The sequence below is a fragment of the Centrocercus urophasianus genome, unplaced genomic scaffold (assembly GCF_019232065.1).
Source record: "Centrocercus urophasianus isolate 14NV4802_14NV808 unplaced genomic scaffold, USGS_Curo_1.0 seq_27, whole genome shotgun sequence".
NCBI lineage: Eukaryota > Metazoa > Chordata > Aves > Galliformes > Phasianidae > Centrocercus > Centrocercus urophasianus.
The window spans coordinates 3,953,078-3,971,159 of NW_024884833.1; the positions used below are offsets into that span (position 1 = coordinate 3,953,078).

The 18,082-nt window shown below is 36.3% G+C and overlaps 1 protein-coding gene across 9 annotated transcripts in view; it reads right to left on the reverse strand.

Moving 5' to 3' along the window:
• NFIB (nuclear factor I B) overlaps nucleotides 1-18,082 on the reverse strand; it is a 170,661-nt gene that overhangs the window by 55,352 nt on the left and 97,227 nt on the right. For all 9 annotated transcript variants that reach the window (XM_042826992.1, XM_042826989.1, XM_042826987.1 and 6 more), the window contains exons 3-5: nucleotides 14,342-14,395; nucleotides 2,730-2,798; nucleotides 852-972 (exon numbers count right to left, since the gene is read on the reverse strand). In XM_042826992.1, the coding sequence (XP_042682926.1) occupies nucleotides 852-972; nucleotides 2,730-2,798; nucleotides 14,342-14,395 (244 nt within the window). The remainder of the gene's footprint in view (nucleotides 1-851; nucleotides 973-2,729; nucleotides 2,799-14,341; nucleotides 14,396-18,082) is intronic.

Consider the following 18,082-nt stretch of genomic DNA (forward strand, 5'->3'; position numbering starts at 1 on the left):
CCACAACAAATGTCAAGGGAAAACAGAAAGTTTTGTGAATGCTAATAAGAGAAAAAACATAGCTTATTATATTCTGTCAGGTCAAAGTCCTAAGCTTTTCAAAGAGCTATAACCTGAAACAAGACTTTTCACTTTACTTTAATGTAACCGAAGACAAAAAGGCCCATATTTCATGTCCCTATATAAAATGAGGCAGCACTTCCATACAGAAGCCATATTTCTCTGTAACAATAAATACTGAAGCTGCTATGCTGACTAATAAAGAAAATCAAGATGAAATTTTTAGTGGTATTATTACTACCACCACTATTGTTATTACTACAGACTGTGAAAATGAATTTATTCTTTTTTAAATATACCAAGTGATCTGACCATCTGAAATTATAATTGCATAAATGGGGGACCATTAACTCAATAACTCAGAGTTCTAGGCACTAGTGGAATAGCTAGTTTCTGACAGTCATATTAAATGCTGTCCCACTGTGCAGACATTTCCCAAGTGCAGACAAGTCCCTGGAGTGCAGAAACCAAGAGGATGAGAAATCCTGAAGTCCTTGTGATTTCATGGTACATCAGTCAACTGGAGACAGAGAAAGAACGCCAGGATTTATGACAGACAGTACATGATCTGGGACCTGAAAGAGGACAAAGAAAATTCTCCACCTCCGTGGGTCTGCCAGCTGCTCCTGAGGTACAGAACCAGGTGTTTCTCAGAGTCAGAAGAGAGGAGCTTGCTGAACCAAGATGAGTCCCTCAGATCAAACATGGAGATTCCAAAGAAAAATCACACACTCCTCCTCATTCCCAATGTCCCTCACTCACTCACACTAGTATTCATTTCAAATTTTTACCTGCTTGGTGGAGAGGATAAAGACCTCTGCAGATTTATACCAGAATTCATATCATGGTAATATGGTTGGCTCGGAAGTTCTCCAATTGGGAAGTTCACTCCAGTTCCTTGGGTTATAGGTGCTGAAAAACATACCATTACAAAGAGTCAAAGATAATCTTCTATCTTTTTAGCCATCTTTTCATTTTTAACAGCAGGAAGAACATCAAGATGTTGCTATGTGCATCTAATTTTCTGCCTCTGGCAGAAACCAAGTACAGACAAGTTTTATCAATGTTCATATATCTACAAAGTGAAATACCTTCCCCAGTCCCTAGAAATCCCTTAGCAGTTATGCAGACATAATATATTTGTTGTACGTTTTGTTTTATAATGGATAACCTAGAGTCATCAATGTGGAGAAGATAATAGTCTTCACCTTTAGTTTGGAGAAGAAGAAACTTAGGGGTGACCTCATTGCTCTCTTCAACTACCTGAAGGGAGGATGTTGTGATGTGGGGATTGGCCTCTTCTCCCATGTAACTAGCAATAGGACTAGAGAGAATGGCCTCAAGTTGCACCAGGGGAGATGCAGGTTGGATGTTAGAAAATAACTCCTCTAGAGAGAGGTCAGGTACTGAAATGGGCTGCTCAGGGATGTGGTCACCGTCCCTGGAGGGTGTTCAAGAAACATTTAGATGTTGTGCTGAGGGACATGGTTTAGTGGGAAATACTGATGATAGGTAGATGTTTGGACTTTATGATCTTGGAGGTCTTTTCCAACCTTGGTGATTCTACGATTCTATGATTCACTAGTTGGACTTTTACAGTGAATGGGGAAGGGCTTATACAGAGATCTCATATTCTCTGTGGAAGTACTGAAATAACTGGAAAGAACAAACCTGGGGACACAAAACCTCTTTTCCTTCATGTTAAATGTTTGCATTAATAGTAGCGTGCTGTGATAACAGCATGTTGTGCCACCTTCTTTTTCTTTCACCAGGGCCACAGGTGCTGCTTTGCATATGTACACCTACCTACAAATACACATACACTCAGTGTTATCTTTACCTTCTTACGAGTCTGTGTACCATACGTTTTAGCATTTCAAGAATAAATTACATATTGTACATTGTGGTATACTTAGCTTTATTCACTGTCTGTGCATTGTGCATTTTAACTACCTTTGGCACTTAAAAGAATAATTGCATGTTGTGTAATATATCTGAAGGTTTGTATTTTTCCTGACAGTTAAAATACAACTCTGCTGCGGCTTGAGGTTAAACAAATACGTGGTAAGAAATCCCACAGAAACCACATTCTTCAAAGCTTATTATTAGAAGTATATCATGTATTACAGCTGCAAAAGCTATGATTTTCTAGGGTAACTACAATATTGATTTTTTTAATCTGAATCGCCTAATACTTTTAAATGTATTTAACCACTTAACAACTACAAACAAAGCTGTATTTCACTGACCCTCAATCTCTTAAAACAGCAAAAAGACATCTTCAGCAGGGACAGAAAGAAAGAAAAACAATGTGTTACCGTTGCAGGATGGCAATGCTCAGTATTTTCCTGAAGATTTAATATGAACTTAATTGCTGAATATTGATTTCTTACCATGGCAAATGACATAACAGTTAGAACTTAAGCTCAATGAATACATCAAGCATCCTGTCCTGACATGAGCTAGTTTCTATGCAAAATTTGAACAGAGAATTTCAGAGTATTCTGTCTCACTCTTTGTTGGTGTCTGTTTTTTGTTTTGTTTTATGTATTTGTGTGCATAAGATTTCTGATGCCAAATTAAGCCAAGCCAAGGGAAGAGAAGGGAAAAGACCAGTATCAAGAAAAAATCCTTGGTTTAGAAGTGATTAAGTGCAAATATGAACTTACTTCTGGACACTCTCACAAGTTCTGACACGTTGAACACTCCAGATTTTACAAAACTGTCCTCAAGATACACTGAAAAAGATCATAATAACAAAATCAGCATATTAAGAAAATTAATAAATAACTACAGATAAATGTATACACAAGGTAACAACAGTATTAGAGTACTGAAACTATAGTGTGCAGAACAAATTACACTGAAAGCTGATCACAAAATTAAATGAAAGCTGAGATTCAGGAAGAGGTGCTAAATTTTCAAGGAGCTGTGGGAAAGCAACTCTTTAATACCTACATGAAAACTAAAAAACAGTATATTGTATTTCTAGTTAACCATCCAGAAATAACCTAAAAATTAGTTCCTTTCATTACTGTCTTTAATTTTTAAGTCAGTATTGAATTAAGAACTGGAATTAAGAACAATGCAGCAGTTGTATCCTAGTATGCGTTTCTCATAGACAATAACTTGACTGTCATTCAGCTGACAGTGACTTTACCACCTTAGTTACCAAACTGTCACATCTGAGGAAGTTAAGAGTTTTATTGTTGCTTCCAATAAAAGCCAGAACTAGGCGAAACAACCTAAATTCAGGGGGATGCTGAACTACAGGCACCTAGAAATCTTTATGAAGACATATATAATCAGAGGCCAAAATGGCCTCTGCTTATTTATTCTAAGATAAATGTACATGACAAAGTCCCCCTTTCTTCAAGTTTTGGCACACCTTGGGGGGTCTGCCGTTAGAACAGCAAATGATCAATAGCTATCCCAGTAATGTAACTAGATATTGTAAAAAAAGGGAGCTGAGAAACCCAGTTTTCTGTGGAAGTCTCACACTGATAATCATTGCATGAGCTGACCCAACTGAATGTGAGATCACATGGCAAGGCCCTTACAGGTTCGAACGACATTCATTTGCTACTGGAGTTATTTGGATCCAAACTTTGCACACACTGCTGCTCTAACAGTTATTACTGATTATTTTTGTCATGTAAGAAGTGCATCAAAAATTGCTTACTGTGCTTCTCTAGCCTCTTTTCTGGATTAACGTAGTTCTTTTCTATTGGAAAACCTTTAGGTTGGATATTAGGAGGAACTTTTTCTCTCAAAGGGTGGTCAGGCACTGGAATGGCTGCCCAGGGAGGTGGGCACTGCCCTCCCTGGCAGTGTTCAAAAGGTGCCTGGATGAGGAGCTACGAGAGATGGTTTAGTGCTTGTGGTACTGATAGGAATGGGAGGGTGGTTGGACTAGATGATCTTGCAGGTCGTTTCCAACCTTGTGATTCTGTGATTCTGTGAAATCTACTGTTAGATTTCTGTTCCAAATGTTAGAATGCATAAAAGTCCTAACCAACAAAACAAGCACAAAAGTAAAAAAATTCACCTTCCAGAACTGATGTCATTTGGCTTCTTTCGGCAACTGCTACTTTCTTCAAACAATTTTAAAAAACGCTGCCACTATAATCAGAATTTTGACTGTAAAATTATGCTTCACTGGAGAGACCCGTCCTTGGTACTTCTGGAGAAATCCCTGCTTACTTTTAGGGATCAAATAAGTATAGCAGAGGGAAAAAAGATCATTTATCACTACTTTTCAATCTTACCGGCCCCAGAGATCCTCCGCACATTATTTACCAAGTGGAGTATAAATAATGCACCTAACAACTGAGACAGAAAGAGTGTGAATTCTTTCAACTAAGCACATTTGTTATAGCCTCTTCTGACATCTCTGCTACAGTTAGACCTATAAGCCAGTCTCAGTTTTCTCAGCTGAAAAATCACAGAATGAAGTGCAATGGGGGTGCAGAGCACCACAGGTCTATGGAACCACACAGTGATACAACAATCATTGTCACTTCCTATGATGTCTTCATTTCCAGCAGCAGTTCTATGGATCTCCCTCTCTCCCTCTTTCTCTCAACAATTTTTCTCTCTATCTATTACTTTTTCCTCTCTTATTTCTAAAAAAATACTAGTACCTTTCTCTTCCATCTTCTACATTCCCTTGCACTCTTTCTTCATATTTTCTATTTGGATGGAAAAATGATATGGCTTCTCAAATATTTATTTCTTTATTTGACAAAACTTGGCACACCCATATCATTTAAAAGTTACAAAGAGTTGATGTTTCTTTCTCCTTTCTTCCTTAGATCTCATTTTTCAATCTGAAATTGACAAGTTGGACAAACAATAGTAATTCCTCTGACAGTGGCAATCTTTCCCTTCTCTGTCTATTTCCTTCAGCAGGAACAGAATGAAATGCTGCATGGATGGGAGATTTCCAAAGGGAAATTTGGTTTCATGTTTTCATTTGGCCTGTGTGTGAAGTGTGGCTTAAAGCCAGTGTACGAACATGCAGCCAGCTCTGGAGTTGGTAATGAGACAAGACCAAAATTTTGTGCAGCTTATCCAAATACCTTTACTTTGAAGGACATCTTCGATCACTCAAACTGTGCTGAGTTAAGAAGACTTTTACCAAAGTGTATATTAGTGAAACTATCATTGCAATGAAAACAATGAGTACCAAAGTTCATTATATTGGAAAAAAAAAAGAAAGAAAATGTTCAGGTTTTTTTACTGCTAATACTTATGGTGCATGACTTAAAGAGCAATTTAACATGTTTCTCTCCTTGTGGAGATCTCTCATAATAGAATGGGAGAAAAAAAAAAAGAAAGAAAAAAAAAAGAAAGTGTGCAACCACTACTGACAACTCAATCATTGCAAGACATACTTTTGACTGATGAATCACTTTCACCCAGGTTTCACCAGAAACAATGACACCCACATATATCTGCAAAGGATTTCCTTAAAATTAGGAAGGGAAAGGAAAATGTATACCCACTGTCAATCTCAATCAACTTAAAAAAAGCTTGATTTTTTTTCAGTGTGTAAAGTGACAAAATATTACCAAAAAATTGCCATGACAAGAAACACTCCCTCACAGGCACTGAGCAACCTCATTATACATCTGGTGTTCTAATAGGGAAGTTTAATGTCAGTGGTGCCTGAGAATGCAGAAAGTAATCATAAACATGGCATGTTTAGTTCCAGAATCACTGGATTTCGACAGCTTTAACCAACTAAGAAACCAATCTATCGTGGATACAAAGCAAAACTGTTCTTAGGTCCCAGCTGTGCATAATAAAAATGTTTTGTGCCATTAAACTGCTATAATTTGTGACAGGAACGTACTCTACATATGACAAGGAATAAACAGCAAGATTCTGTATGGAGCAGGACAACTCTGTAAGGCATTTTGATTTTTATACTGTTAGACAATGCTTTTCATCTTGTGAAACTGGTCTTCCTACTGAACAAGATATAACATTCGTATTCACATCATTACACTGGAGAAGAGAAGGCTCTGGGGAGACCTCATTGTGGCCTTCCAGTCCTTGAAAGGAGTGTATAAGCAGGGAGGGGAACGGCTGTTTACAAGGGTGGATGGTGGTAAGACAAGGGGGAATGATTTTAAACTAAGGAAGGGAAGATTTAGGCTAGATATTAGATAGATATTATTATGAGGAAACGTTTCACACCGAGGGTGGTAACACACTGGAACAGGTTGGCCACGGAGGTTGTGGATGCCCCATCCCTGGAGGCATTCAAGGCCAGGCTGGATGTGACTCTGAGCAGCCTGGTCTGGTGGTTGGCAACCCTGCACATAGCAGGGGGTTAAAACTAGGTGATCATTGTGGTCCTTTTAAACCCAGGCCATTCTATCTATGATTCTATGATTCTATACTACATGCAAGGAGACATGCAGTGATATCTGCACAGTATAGGCCTTACTGTCTTTTGACTAAGCTTTTTTTAAAGCACTGCTTTCATTAGCATCATTTATTAATGCCTTTGAAGTCTTAAATTAAAATCCTTGGCATATGTTTTAGATCTGTTCAGTCCACAAAATCACACTTAAGAATATTTTGTTGTTGTATTCTTCATTTAAGATTTACTGTATTTTTTGATGGTCATGATAATACTTTTCTATCTATGCTTTTCAAGCCTAATATAAACATGGAGTACTATTATTTACCAAAACTCAACCTGCCTGAGAGATGACACAGTCTGAAATACATTACAGTTATCATTATTTGTTAACTTCTGAGTAATTTAAAGAGAATATTTCTCTTTAAATTAAAAGAGAATAGTGACTTCCAACATCCATAAGCAGGTTTTTTTTTAATTATTATTTATTTCCTTTTAGTTTCTGTTCAAGGACGGGAAAAAAAAGTCTTTCATTATCCTTTTTTTTTCAGAATAGTCATTTATGAACAAGACATTTACCAAACTTAATACTACTGTGACCAGACTGATGCAATTAAGGCTAAAAGATAAACAGGTCAAGCCAAGCAGCAATTCTATCAAATTTATCTCATATATTTAGCAATCCACAAAAACCTTTAATAATTCTCCAATTGCTACTGAAGCGACTTCTGTCTCAGTCATTATACATCTTCCTGTTTATTCATGCATCATGCGTTCAGTAGCTGAAGTATAGCTATAGCCTTCAACAGGTTATGATTTAAAATGGAGAAAAGATTGTTAAAAACTATTGAAACTATTTTCAGTTTGTACTAACATGTACTGTGCAGGGTTTGTTTTCAAATTACTCAAAAGCTTACAAGTGACACAGGCTTTACAAATCTTTAACCAGCCTTTTTAATGTCTTCTGATTTAATTGTACTTTTATGGATATAATGTCGGTTTATATTCTGCTATATATTGCTAAAAAAAAAATAATTAATATTGGTATCACTAAATATCTATTTTTTCACTGATACAAACTTGAGTTTGATAAACTAATAAGGCAGGAGTAAAGAATCAATCAGCGCAGGAAATAACTTGTACTAAAGTACTTTAACTTTTGGACCTTTAAAAAGGGAAATTGTAAAGAAATAGGTAAACCTAATAGTAGTGAGCCAGGGTCAATATTAGGAACAACTGTCAGAAGTGAGGATGGAAGCCTCAGCCTAAATACTAACAAAGCTGAAACTTGACTTTAAACTAGGTGACATAGTGATTCTCCAATTTCTGAAATTGTTACAATTACAGGTTAAATAATTTTGTTGTATTGCTTCTTTTTTTCACTGTCTTTGAAATCAAACTTTTAATGATCAACTCGTAATGATCTCTGGAGCATCAACCTTGACAGGAAGTTCTATCTTCAGCAGGAATGCTACTGGAGTACAGCTACTATTTATAATTAAAAGGGTAGTGGTCTCACACTAAAGCTTACCATAGAGCCTAGCGATCTTGCAGGTTTTTTTCTCATTGCATACATTTTGAAGACTGTAACTTTAAAAGAGTACAACAAGCTGATTCTTACAGGCCAAGAATTGCTTATGGGCAGTTAACTGTGTATAGCATGAACCAAGGAGTGACAGAAAAGATTCCAGTAGTGATGTCAGTTGAAACAGTTGAATTAATATCCTGTCCAGAAAATGAGGATATTTTGGTTATCACGATTGTCTCTGACCTTGTTGCATAGCTGCATCACCACCATTTCTCAGGCTTTTTTTTCTTTGAAGTGATGCCATCCCTGGGACAGTGAAAAAATGCTCTGCAAAAAGATCCCAGCTCCACTGAGCATTTTAGCACAGTAAAGGCCTGAGAAGCTGTCTATGCCATTATCAAGAACAAATGAGATTTTCCATACGCTGGCATTAATAACCAGAACCATAATTGCCTTCAGTGTTGCAGTAATTTCAAGATGTAAACACCTAGCTTAACTGAATCTGTAATCCATGTGCTGGAATACAAGAGGTGAGCTGGCCTGAAATCTAGTAAGGAAAAGAAAGGGTGACTAATACAAATTCCTAGTGCCTTCCACTCCAGAGAACCTCAGATCACATCCACACTCCAGCCAAGGTTTTATAGATGTTGGTGGATCTGTTTCTTTTTATGTATAAGACTTGTCAGTCGGTATCATAAAGGAACTTTCTGGTGTCAAAGCAGCTTTTTGGAGCTTTTGTAGATTATTTTTAGGAAATTCTTGCTCTGTATGAGTTTTGAAGTAAAAAACACAATGTTCACCACTGAACACAACTGCTTCAGAAGTTCATTAATAAAGCAGCAGTTGATTAAAGTTAAAGCAGTTGATTGATAAAGCGGCAATATTTACACACTAGGTTTCATAAAGAAAGATAGTCCATCAGAATGAAAATTCATACGTAAATCTAAACCCATAGACAGCAAAATTCACACCAAATTTCAAACCTGCATGCAAAACAAAAAATACCCCTGGAAAAAGGGTCTATGCAATCTATGAAGGTTTCTGATTCTCGAGATAGCTCATTTGCCTCCCAGAGCACCACACTCAAGTGGTGTGGATCAGAGAGCAAAAAGAGGCAAGGACATTACCTCTCAATCACTGTCATTACTAATTCAGAGAGCATTTGGGAAAGCAAGAACTCCACAGAAAATCAAGCCCTAACCAAACCCAACCCTGTTTTATTTGAAGATTGCTATCTGAGATGGCATGGCTGCAGGCATACAGGAAACAGCAAGCATTTCAGAATATCCACTCCCATGATGAAAAAGCAAGGCGCAGAATATATATTTGTTTAAATGCCCTTCTACCTGGTTCCCCAAACTGCTACTCCAGCATCATTCCTTTCACACAAAATTCACACAGACAGGGAATTTCTCTTATATTCCTACTAATTGGGACAATAATTCGCCATCCACAAAAGGTAACTTGCAGAGGAGTAAAATAATGAAACCATCTGTGTTCTGAGTCATTCAAAACTCAAAGACATTTACTTATTGCACATCCAATAGACTGCAAAGGTTGAGACCACATTACTCTTCAGAAGTTTCTTCTGAAGCTGTAAGTTCTAGAAGTTAGAACTGAAATACTTATTTCTAAAACAGTCAGATATAGGCAAATTTATTACACATTCCTTAGGGCTTGATAAAAAAAAATGTTCTCCCTGTGGCTGCTGGCCCATATGAAAGCTCAAAAAAGCCTTTGGGGCTCTACAGCTGCAAGAGAGATTTGCATGTTAAGAGATAGGTGAGGCTGGTTTTTGGCACCACCTTTTTTAATTAGGAAAAAAAAAAAGAATAATTGTGATTTCATTCAGGTCTTCTTTAGAAAAGATTCCCAGAACAAAATTTCTGGCAAAAATACAAGGGAAAAACCCACACCAGAATAGCAATGTTGGGTCTAGGGATTCACTGAACCACATGTCATTCAGACTGGAGACCTATCTTCAGATATCATGGGCTACTATGGCGGAAAGAAGAAGGCAAATGGTGAGGAGGAATGAAAACTGAAAGGGCAATTTCTCAGTTTCTGTCTAAAAATCTCTCACCCCCTACATTAAAAATGTAATATTTATTAGCACACAGGCTTGGTCCCCAGTCATCTTCATTCTGCTTTCAGTCCTGACTGAATTTATAGAGTCTGCAATGTTTATATTAAGATATTCAACTAAATAAGAATAGATTCTACAGGGGAACAAACAAACAACAACAACAAAAACGAGTAGGTCCCATTTTCTAGAAAACAGCCGTAATAATTTCTGACCTCAACTGCTTGAATGATAGCAAAAATCTGAATGCATTTGTCTTCCCTGGCCAATTACATTCGTAATCATCTATTTGAGGATGGTTAGGTTTTCTACACACCTTCTGAAAGACATATTTTTTATTCCCCAGTGCTGTTCAAGAATAGCTCTTATACTCTGAAGAGATCTGACCAAGAGAAAACTATTTTCCTTGTGGCTATATCCGTAAGTCAAAAGATGAAGCACCAGTAGTAACTAGTATTGATTCCATCAGGAGTCCCCATGAAGCTCAAACTCTGTTCAGATGTCCATCCTATCTTACTGTCATATTAACACAATATTTTACCCTATCAGCCTCTCTATTTGCTACCCTTATTTTAGCAGTTTAAAAAGACTGCCTTGAAAGATTTGAGCACCCTGGCACTCAACAACTTCACACAGACATTTTAATGCCAATGTGTAAGTCAAACCTGCCAAGCTGCAGTCTCATGCCAATGACGTGTAGCAGGTAACTTTGCCCGTATAACAATTGTGGCCAATAGGCAGTGAGGAGAGGAGAGAAAAAATAAAATTGAAAAAAATCCAGAAAATCAATTAACAGAAGAACTGACCAGTGAAGAACATATCACCAGAGGCCAAATTTTTATGGGTGGTGTGAATATTATTATGTTATAAATGGTTCTGCATGCTTTTTTCTTTTTACACACCATCCTAAGTGTCTTATGCCTAACAGATGAACTCACTGAAAGAGCAGTTCATCTGCCTTCTGTACCTATCAACTCACAGCTTTACAAATATTCTGTGTCACACAGATAGTAAGGAAGGCTCATTTCTTAATTTCCTTAAGCTACACACTTGGGACACACATAAGATCGTACTTACACTGAAATTCACTGGGAGCAAATAATATAGAATTACAGTGAAACTGCCATGCTGGGTCTTCCTCCTTTAGAAACATGCCTTCAGCAGTAGCTGAATAGATACCCAGACATAAAGAGGAGTTGTTGCTTGCTGGTCTTGTTGTTGCTGTTTTGTGGGTACTTTTTAACTAGTAGTCGCCATGCTCCATCTATTTTCATTTTAAGCACTATCTGATCCACGTATGGCTTGGTCCAATGGTACCGTGACTACACTCTCTCAGAAGCTAATACCAAATAAACCTGTAGATTCTAGGTGCTTAATGACTGGTCTGGGCAACAACAGTACTCAAACTCTTCTCTCAGTTCAGCTCAGCTTATCTAGATGTCAGCAGCAAACAAAACAGTCCCTTTGCAGAAGTGACTTTTAACAGCCCAGTTCACAGAAAATCATATTTCATTCTTCAGAAATAAACCCAGTAAAAGTTTTTGAAAAATAAAATTTAAGGAGGATATCTGTGGATCTTGCTACAAAAGCTAAATACCACTTTCACCACAAACTACACTTAGCACTGTGTTATACTATCAAAATATTCAGTGTATTTTTAAGAACCAATTATAAAGAATTCCAACAAGGGTTCTTAATGTTCTTTTGTTTGGCAAATGACATTACCATAGTTAAGACAGCAAATTACCAGACACCCTAAAGAATGTAATAGTCTAGCCAAACCTAGAAAAAACACTTTTAACACCAGCAATCTCACTAACTACAACTCTGTTTCCAGTCTCTTCTGCCTTGGCAAAGCCTTTGTGAAGATAGTGGCATCCAAGCGTTAACTGCTCTTATGCCTTGCCAACAACTTGGCTGTTTGATATTCAAGCATCAAACCAAAACATAAAACATGTTGAAAGACCAGGACCGATCCGGCATAGCCAGTCCCTCTTCTCCTAGCCTGGTACAAACAATTACAATACCTCAGAGTGTATGTCCTCTGAGATTTTGACAGAAGTGACTGCTTGTCCTAAGAAAATGAAGGAGTCATGAAATTTAATAAGAACAGGACAGTAGTCCCTTTTAGACAGACAAGCTTATGGGAGTGTGACTCCAACATATATCCTTGAACAAGCCCAGAAGATCTGTATTTTGCTGTCCCAGAAACCCCATTGCTTTCTCTCTGCCAAACAGTATCACACAGGGAAGCTGAATGATGCTAGAATTTCATACATCCTCAAATAAACAGATGACATCTAATTATGCTACTGTCTCTGCTCAAATGAAGGGTTTCAATGGAGGCAAGGCATGGCTCACATTTTCTGTCCTCCCTTGGCTACAGATAAAAGGAACAATGCCGTCAACAGTGACTCCAAAGTATGAGAAAGTGTTATGCTCAAATTACAAGCATAAAGTTTTATGATAACTCCAGCAAAAGATTTCTCTGCCGCTATCTCCTGCTGGCTCCTGGGACAATGGAGTTCATCAGAAATCAGGGCAACTGATCTTGCAACACTGCCAACAAAAAGCTTGTGAGGCTCCTCTGCTGCTTGCCATAGTTGTGTCGTTGGCAGAAAGACTACCTCTTTCTAAAGTAATCTGGAGTTGAGAGTTAGAGTTGATGGGGCTGGACATAAAAAGTTTTGATCCTCAGTTGTGAAATACATACTTCTGTCCTCCTACACCAAATGTTGAGTGGTGTTTTAAAACAGAATTTTAAAACAATGAAGGTAAGTTTCCACAACTGGCCTTCGCCTTCTCAAATTCTCAGGCTACAAAGGATGATTCAGAATGATGAGATATAATGCATTTGGCTTTCCTTACATTTATAACTATAAATACTTTAGAACAAATTCTCTAAGGTCGAATGTCCACAATTTACAAAATTGTGTTTATCTATGAGAAAAAAAATCAGTTCTGTTTCAGGTGTAAATTTGCTGATAATTAAGGGATTTCCAGGAGGGGGGTTTAAACCATTATCCTGCATAATTTATGCCATGTATTTCATAAATAAATAAATAAATAGCAATCAAAAACACTTGAAAAACAGCTTGACAAGTTTTTTTGACTACTTCTGTCATCATAACTCCAAAACGTATCATCAAACTTCAAGAAATATATTGCTACTCTTTATAATAAAAGAATGCCGATTTTTTTGTATAATGAGGTACAGTAGTTCTTCCACTGTTGAGTATTCAGTTCCAACACACATGGATGGAACATTCCAAAACATACTGAGAATGCTTTGATCCTATCCATGGTACAAAACTGCATAGCCACAATGTAGGCTGTTCTCCCTAATGTTTTAACAAATCCAGAAAATACTCATGTGTATGTAACAGCCTACCATCACAGCTAGTTCTTGGTTAGAGTGTGGTTCATTTTCCATTTAGAAAAAAACAAACTAAGCTAGCTCAAGCTTATTAATGAGAGTTGCTTCTTCTGAGAGCTGAAATGTGAAGATACAGTATGGTTTTGATGGCAGGAGTCACTCCTTACTCTTTAAGAAGTTATAGTATGAGGAAGTCTGTTACATTTGTTTGTCTGATAAAATTCATAAAAAAAACAAAAGACTTACAAGACTTACCAGCACTGCCAAATTGATTTGGAAGGATAACTCCACAAAAGTACAAAAGAGCTTTTGGCCTAAATAGTGTGAAAAGGCAGAGTGGTTTTTATTTTCTCTTGAATTTTTATTTTTAGAGAATCCTTGAAAGGACTGTTTCCATGAAATTGCTGAAATAACTCTCAAAAAAGTGCCAAATGTCGCTTAACAATGTGTTCAAAAACTGTTCTGACCTGATGTACTTTTACAAAAAATGAACATATTTACACTTTAGAATGCACGTGAAAATTGAAATTAATGGAAAGTTGTTGTTAACTCAGTACACAGACTTAGAGGTAGGGCGGTTGTGTTTTGTCTGACACTAAGGATAATTCTAGTACATGGGAGCTTTTGAAAAGTAGAGTTATTTGGAGATCTTTTCACCTCACTTCTCAGTCCATCCCCACTTACAAACTTTAAAAAACATGAACTGAAAGAAAAATTCCCTATATTAAATGAATCCTGATGAAACTTCAATTGAGGCATTGCCAATTTAAAAGAGCTAAAGTAATCACAGCTTGTCCCAATTATATGTACCTAACAGAGCAAAATATGTTGCTGATCAATTATGCTCTCTTTAACTATTAACAGTAGTATCTTTGTTCTCAAACAATGTTAGATTGCACATGTTCTGGAACTTATATTTACCTGGTGGATTCTTGGCAGGATCATTGTGGCTTGGACTTCCTGGTTGTCCAGAATCTATAAAGAAATCAAAGAAATGTTTTACTAATTTGTTTTGAAAGTATCTCACATCCTTTTAATAACTTCCTTCAGTATTAAACTAATACTTAACTTTGTTATTTAAAGGTCATTTCCCTGACGTTCTACATGAAGGTATTAGTGAACAAACATACTATGTGTTACCCATTTTATGCAGAACCAGAAACATTGTGAAAGATGCAATGATCCTAACAAGGGAAACTCATAGATCACTGAACAAGGACAAAACAGTCATTCAGGTAAATATTCAGGGTGTAAACACACCTACAAGGGTACCTTTTAATTCCCTTTCCCTCCATCCCCCAAATACAATATTGCACAATCAGCAGAGCAGAAGTAGCTTCTTTTTGGGCAATGACCAGAAATATGTACTGGAGCAGACAACTAATGGACTTTGCGGTGATGAATCCTGTTTCTTTAACCTTCCCTTAAAGCACAAAAGCCTATGATGCCTCCATGGGCTCAGATCTGCATTGTAGATATGGCTGTCCATTTTAAAACAATATGGCCTTTGTGTTCCCAGTCTGTAAGAACTGCTGTTGTGAAATGAAGGTTATGTAACATAAGACTATTAAAAAACAAGTGCTGTATACTTCAAATGTGTTCTTGATACATGCACTTAATGAATCAAGATGTGAGTGAAATCTGAAGTCAGTGTACTAGACAATAAATGATATAAAAGTAATTGCTCTTAAAACAATCTTCTTCCTATGTGCCCACACCAATAATATAACAAAACCTTTATCTGCTGAAAGATTTTGTTTAACAAATTAAGACATGAAAGACACTCTTGTACTCAAAGAGTGTAAGAAATTAAATGAAACACAACCTATTCATTCGAGTGGACTCAATTTAAAAAAAAAAAAAATCCATTAACTCAAAGTACAACCATGTTCATTAGTAGCAGAGAACCTCCAAAGGGCTGTATCACAGTACTACAGAGATTCTTACTGCCGACTGAATCTGAGTGATCTAGGAGTTATTGAATGTGCTGCTGCTTGCAGTGTTAAATTAAAGAGAAAATAAAACTGCACAGAGAAAAAAAAAGGAAGAGAGTACATATCAACAAATACTTCTCCTTCAGTCTACTTAAAGCCAACATAGCCTTCAATCTAGAAGGTTACTTGCTACCTAGAGTTCATTAAAATCTTTTACCATGTAACTTAGCAAACATGGCTTGACACACACACCTTTCAAGTAGTTTAAGTCAACACAAACTAATTGTATGGTTGGTATTAACTGAGATAGAAATCAGTTTCACAGCTCAAATTCTGAAGATGAGAAGTTCAGAACGCAAATATACCTCTGTGGCCTGTAAATTATTCACCTGAACTATCTTGAGCTGAAATGTTGAACTCATCAGACAAGAAAGCATTTGAGGATCTATCAGAGTACTGGAAAACCAAGGCACATGTAAAACCCAGTTCCAAAGCCATTAAAAACACAGTTAAATTTTACAATTAAGAATGAAATCACTCTTGCACAGAGTCTTCACTAGAAAGCAAATTTCACACAGAATTTCTTCTACACAGAATTTTTTCTATTTTCTTTAACCCAGTCTAGGAAGAATGAAGGATAACATCTGATCAGATTTTGCACATCCAACAGTTTAGGAACTTGAACCCTTGGGCATTCATTCCCACTGCACAGCATCAGGGGCTCCTGAAATTCTTGTCATCATAGCTGGTCAGGTTTACTCTCAATTTTCTACGAACTCTGGTATGTGCCAGACATCATATCCTTTACTGAAAGGGCCTTAAAGAAAATCTAACTTACTTTCTGAGTATTGCTACATAAGCTGTGAAAGGTCTGAAACTATATGAAAGATTCTTCACAAAAAACAATCTAGGTTAGTATTTTTATTTTCATTTTCTTACGTCTAATCATTCTTTCTACGGGTATCACAGGTAAAGAAAAGTCATGCTCTGCTAAACTCGCAATTTTAAGTTAAAATTGTTGGATCTAATACATTGTTACCATTCCTTAAAAAACTGTTTTATTTGCTGTTAGAATAGCATTTTATGTTTTTAAGCTATGCTGAATCTAAGGCTTCTGTAAAATCGCTAGTGGGTTGTAAGGAAGAGTGTTTCAGTAAAGACGGATTATGCAGTTTTGCTAATACTACAGAGAAAATAACTCTCGTGAGTAAACCATTGGAACACTTATATTTCTTCATAGGTAACAAAAAGTACTTTTAATTAATTAATAGTAAATGCTGCATTATCAGATTTTTTTGTTGTTTTTCTTGAGTTAGTTTGCTGTGACAGGAATGTCCCCTAAACTGCCAGAAAAAAAATCTGAAAATAGTGAATACTATGTAGATATTTTAAAATGTCTACAACTTTTTATAAGATGCCTCAGATCTTGGTAAAAAATTAAGCCCATTTTAAAACCCAATCAACTCTAAAAAATGTCAAAAATATGATTTTTTTCTGCATATAGATCTTTATATGAACTAATGTATTTTTCCTCATGTTTCAACAAGAATAAGAGCTTCATTATCAAGAGGGAGAACTTTAACATATTTTGTACACGTATTCTCTGTTTCTGCAAACCATACAAATCATTATTTAAATTTTAAGAGAGGAACAGTTTTACACAGTCCAAAATTAATGGTTAAAGTACAGATAACTAAATGAAGTACCAATTTGATAGCAAATGCATTCAATGAAACTTGGGCAGCAAAGTTAGGAGTGGGCAGAAACTTGAAATTGGATTAATATAGTCTAACAGATAATTTTAAAGCTTTCTCATGTTAAAATTACTGAAAAGCTGAAGAAAATGAAGAATATTTTTCAGTTCTTGTAAATAAATCTTCAAGTCCTAATTTCTCTCTGTCAACACCTTTCTTTACGGATTCACCAAACAGTAAACAGATTGATGTCATTTAAAATAAACTATTTTTCATATAACAGTAAGACAAACATAACAAGGAATTTTCCAGTTACAGGGATAGATGGTTAGCTAATTATTATAATTTGCCAATCAGACTTAGTTTTGCTTTATGTTAAGTTCTGATCAAACATGATTATTTTTATAGATTAATTCTCTCATGGTGGTCCGAGCAGTAGATTCTACTAATGTATTTGGGTTTCAGTGATCTCAAAAAAGCAATGAATTATTGTATGCTAAATGTGAGAATCAACCTATGTAAATGTTCACTTAAAACACACATAAGCATTTCATTCTCATGATGAAAGAGGGAGACCCAAGATGGCCTATGATGATCCAGTTCTCTCACCAGTGTCAGTGATTATAAAGCACTCTGTTTCTGATTTTATTGGATACAAACAGCCTTACAAAGAAAAAGAAAACCATGATCATAATAGGAATAAATTATAAGAATAACAATTTATAAGCAGAACACTCAATGAAAAGAGAAATCGGAGTAATGTTTTTCTGAAGGCGGTAGAAAGACACATTTTAGGAAAGCCACACAATGCAAGGAAGCAACAGGCATGTTAAGACACTTTAAATCTCTCTTTGTCTTCTGCAAAAGGTCATTAATTTATTTAACAATATGAGCACTCAGTTTAAAAAATTACTTATTTTTCTTTCAGTGTGATGGAGAAAGACATAAAACAGACTAACTGTCTGTCTGGATGGGTTTTCATTCAATTTTTTCACCAAATAATTCCATGCACAAAGACTTCTTAAACTAGTTGT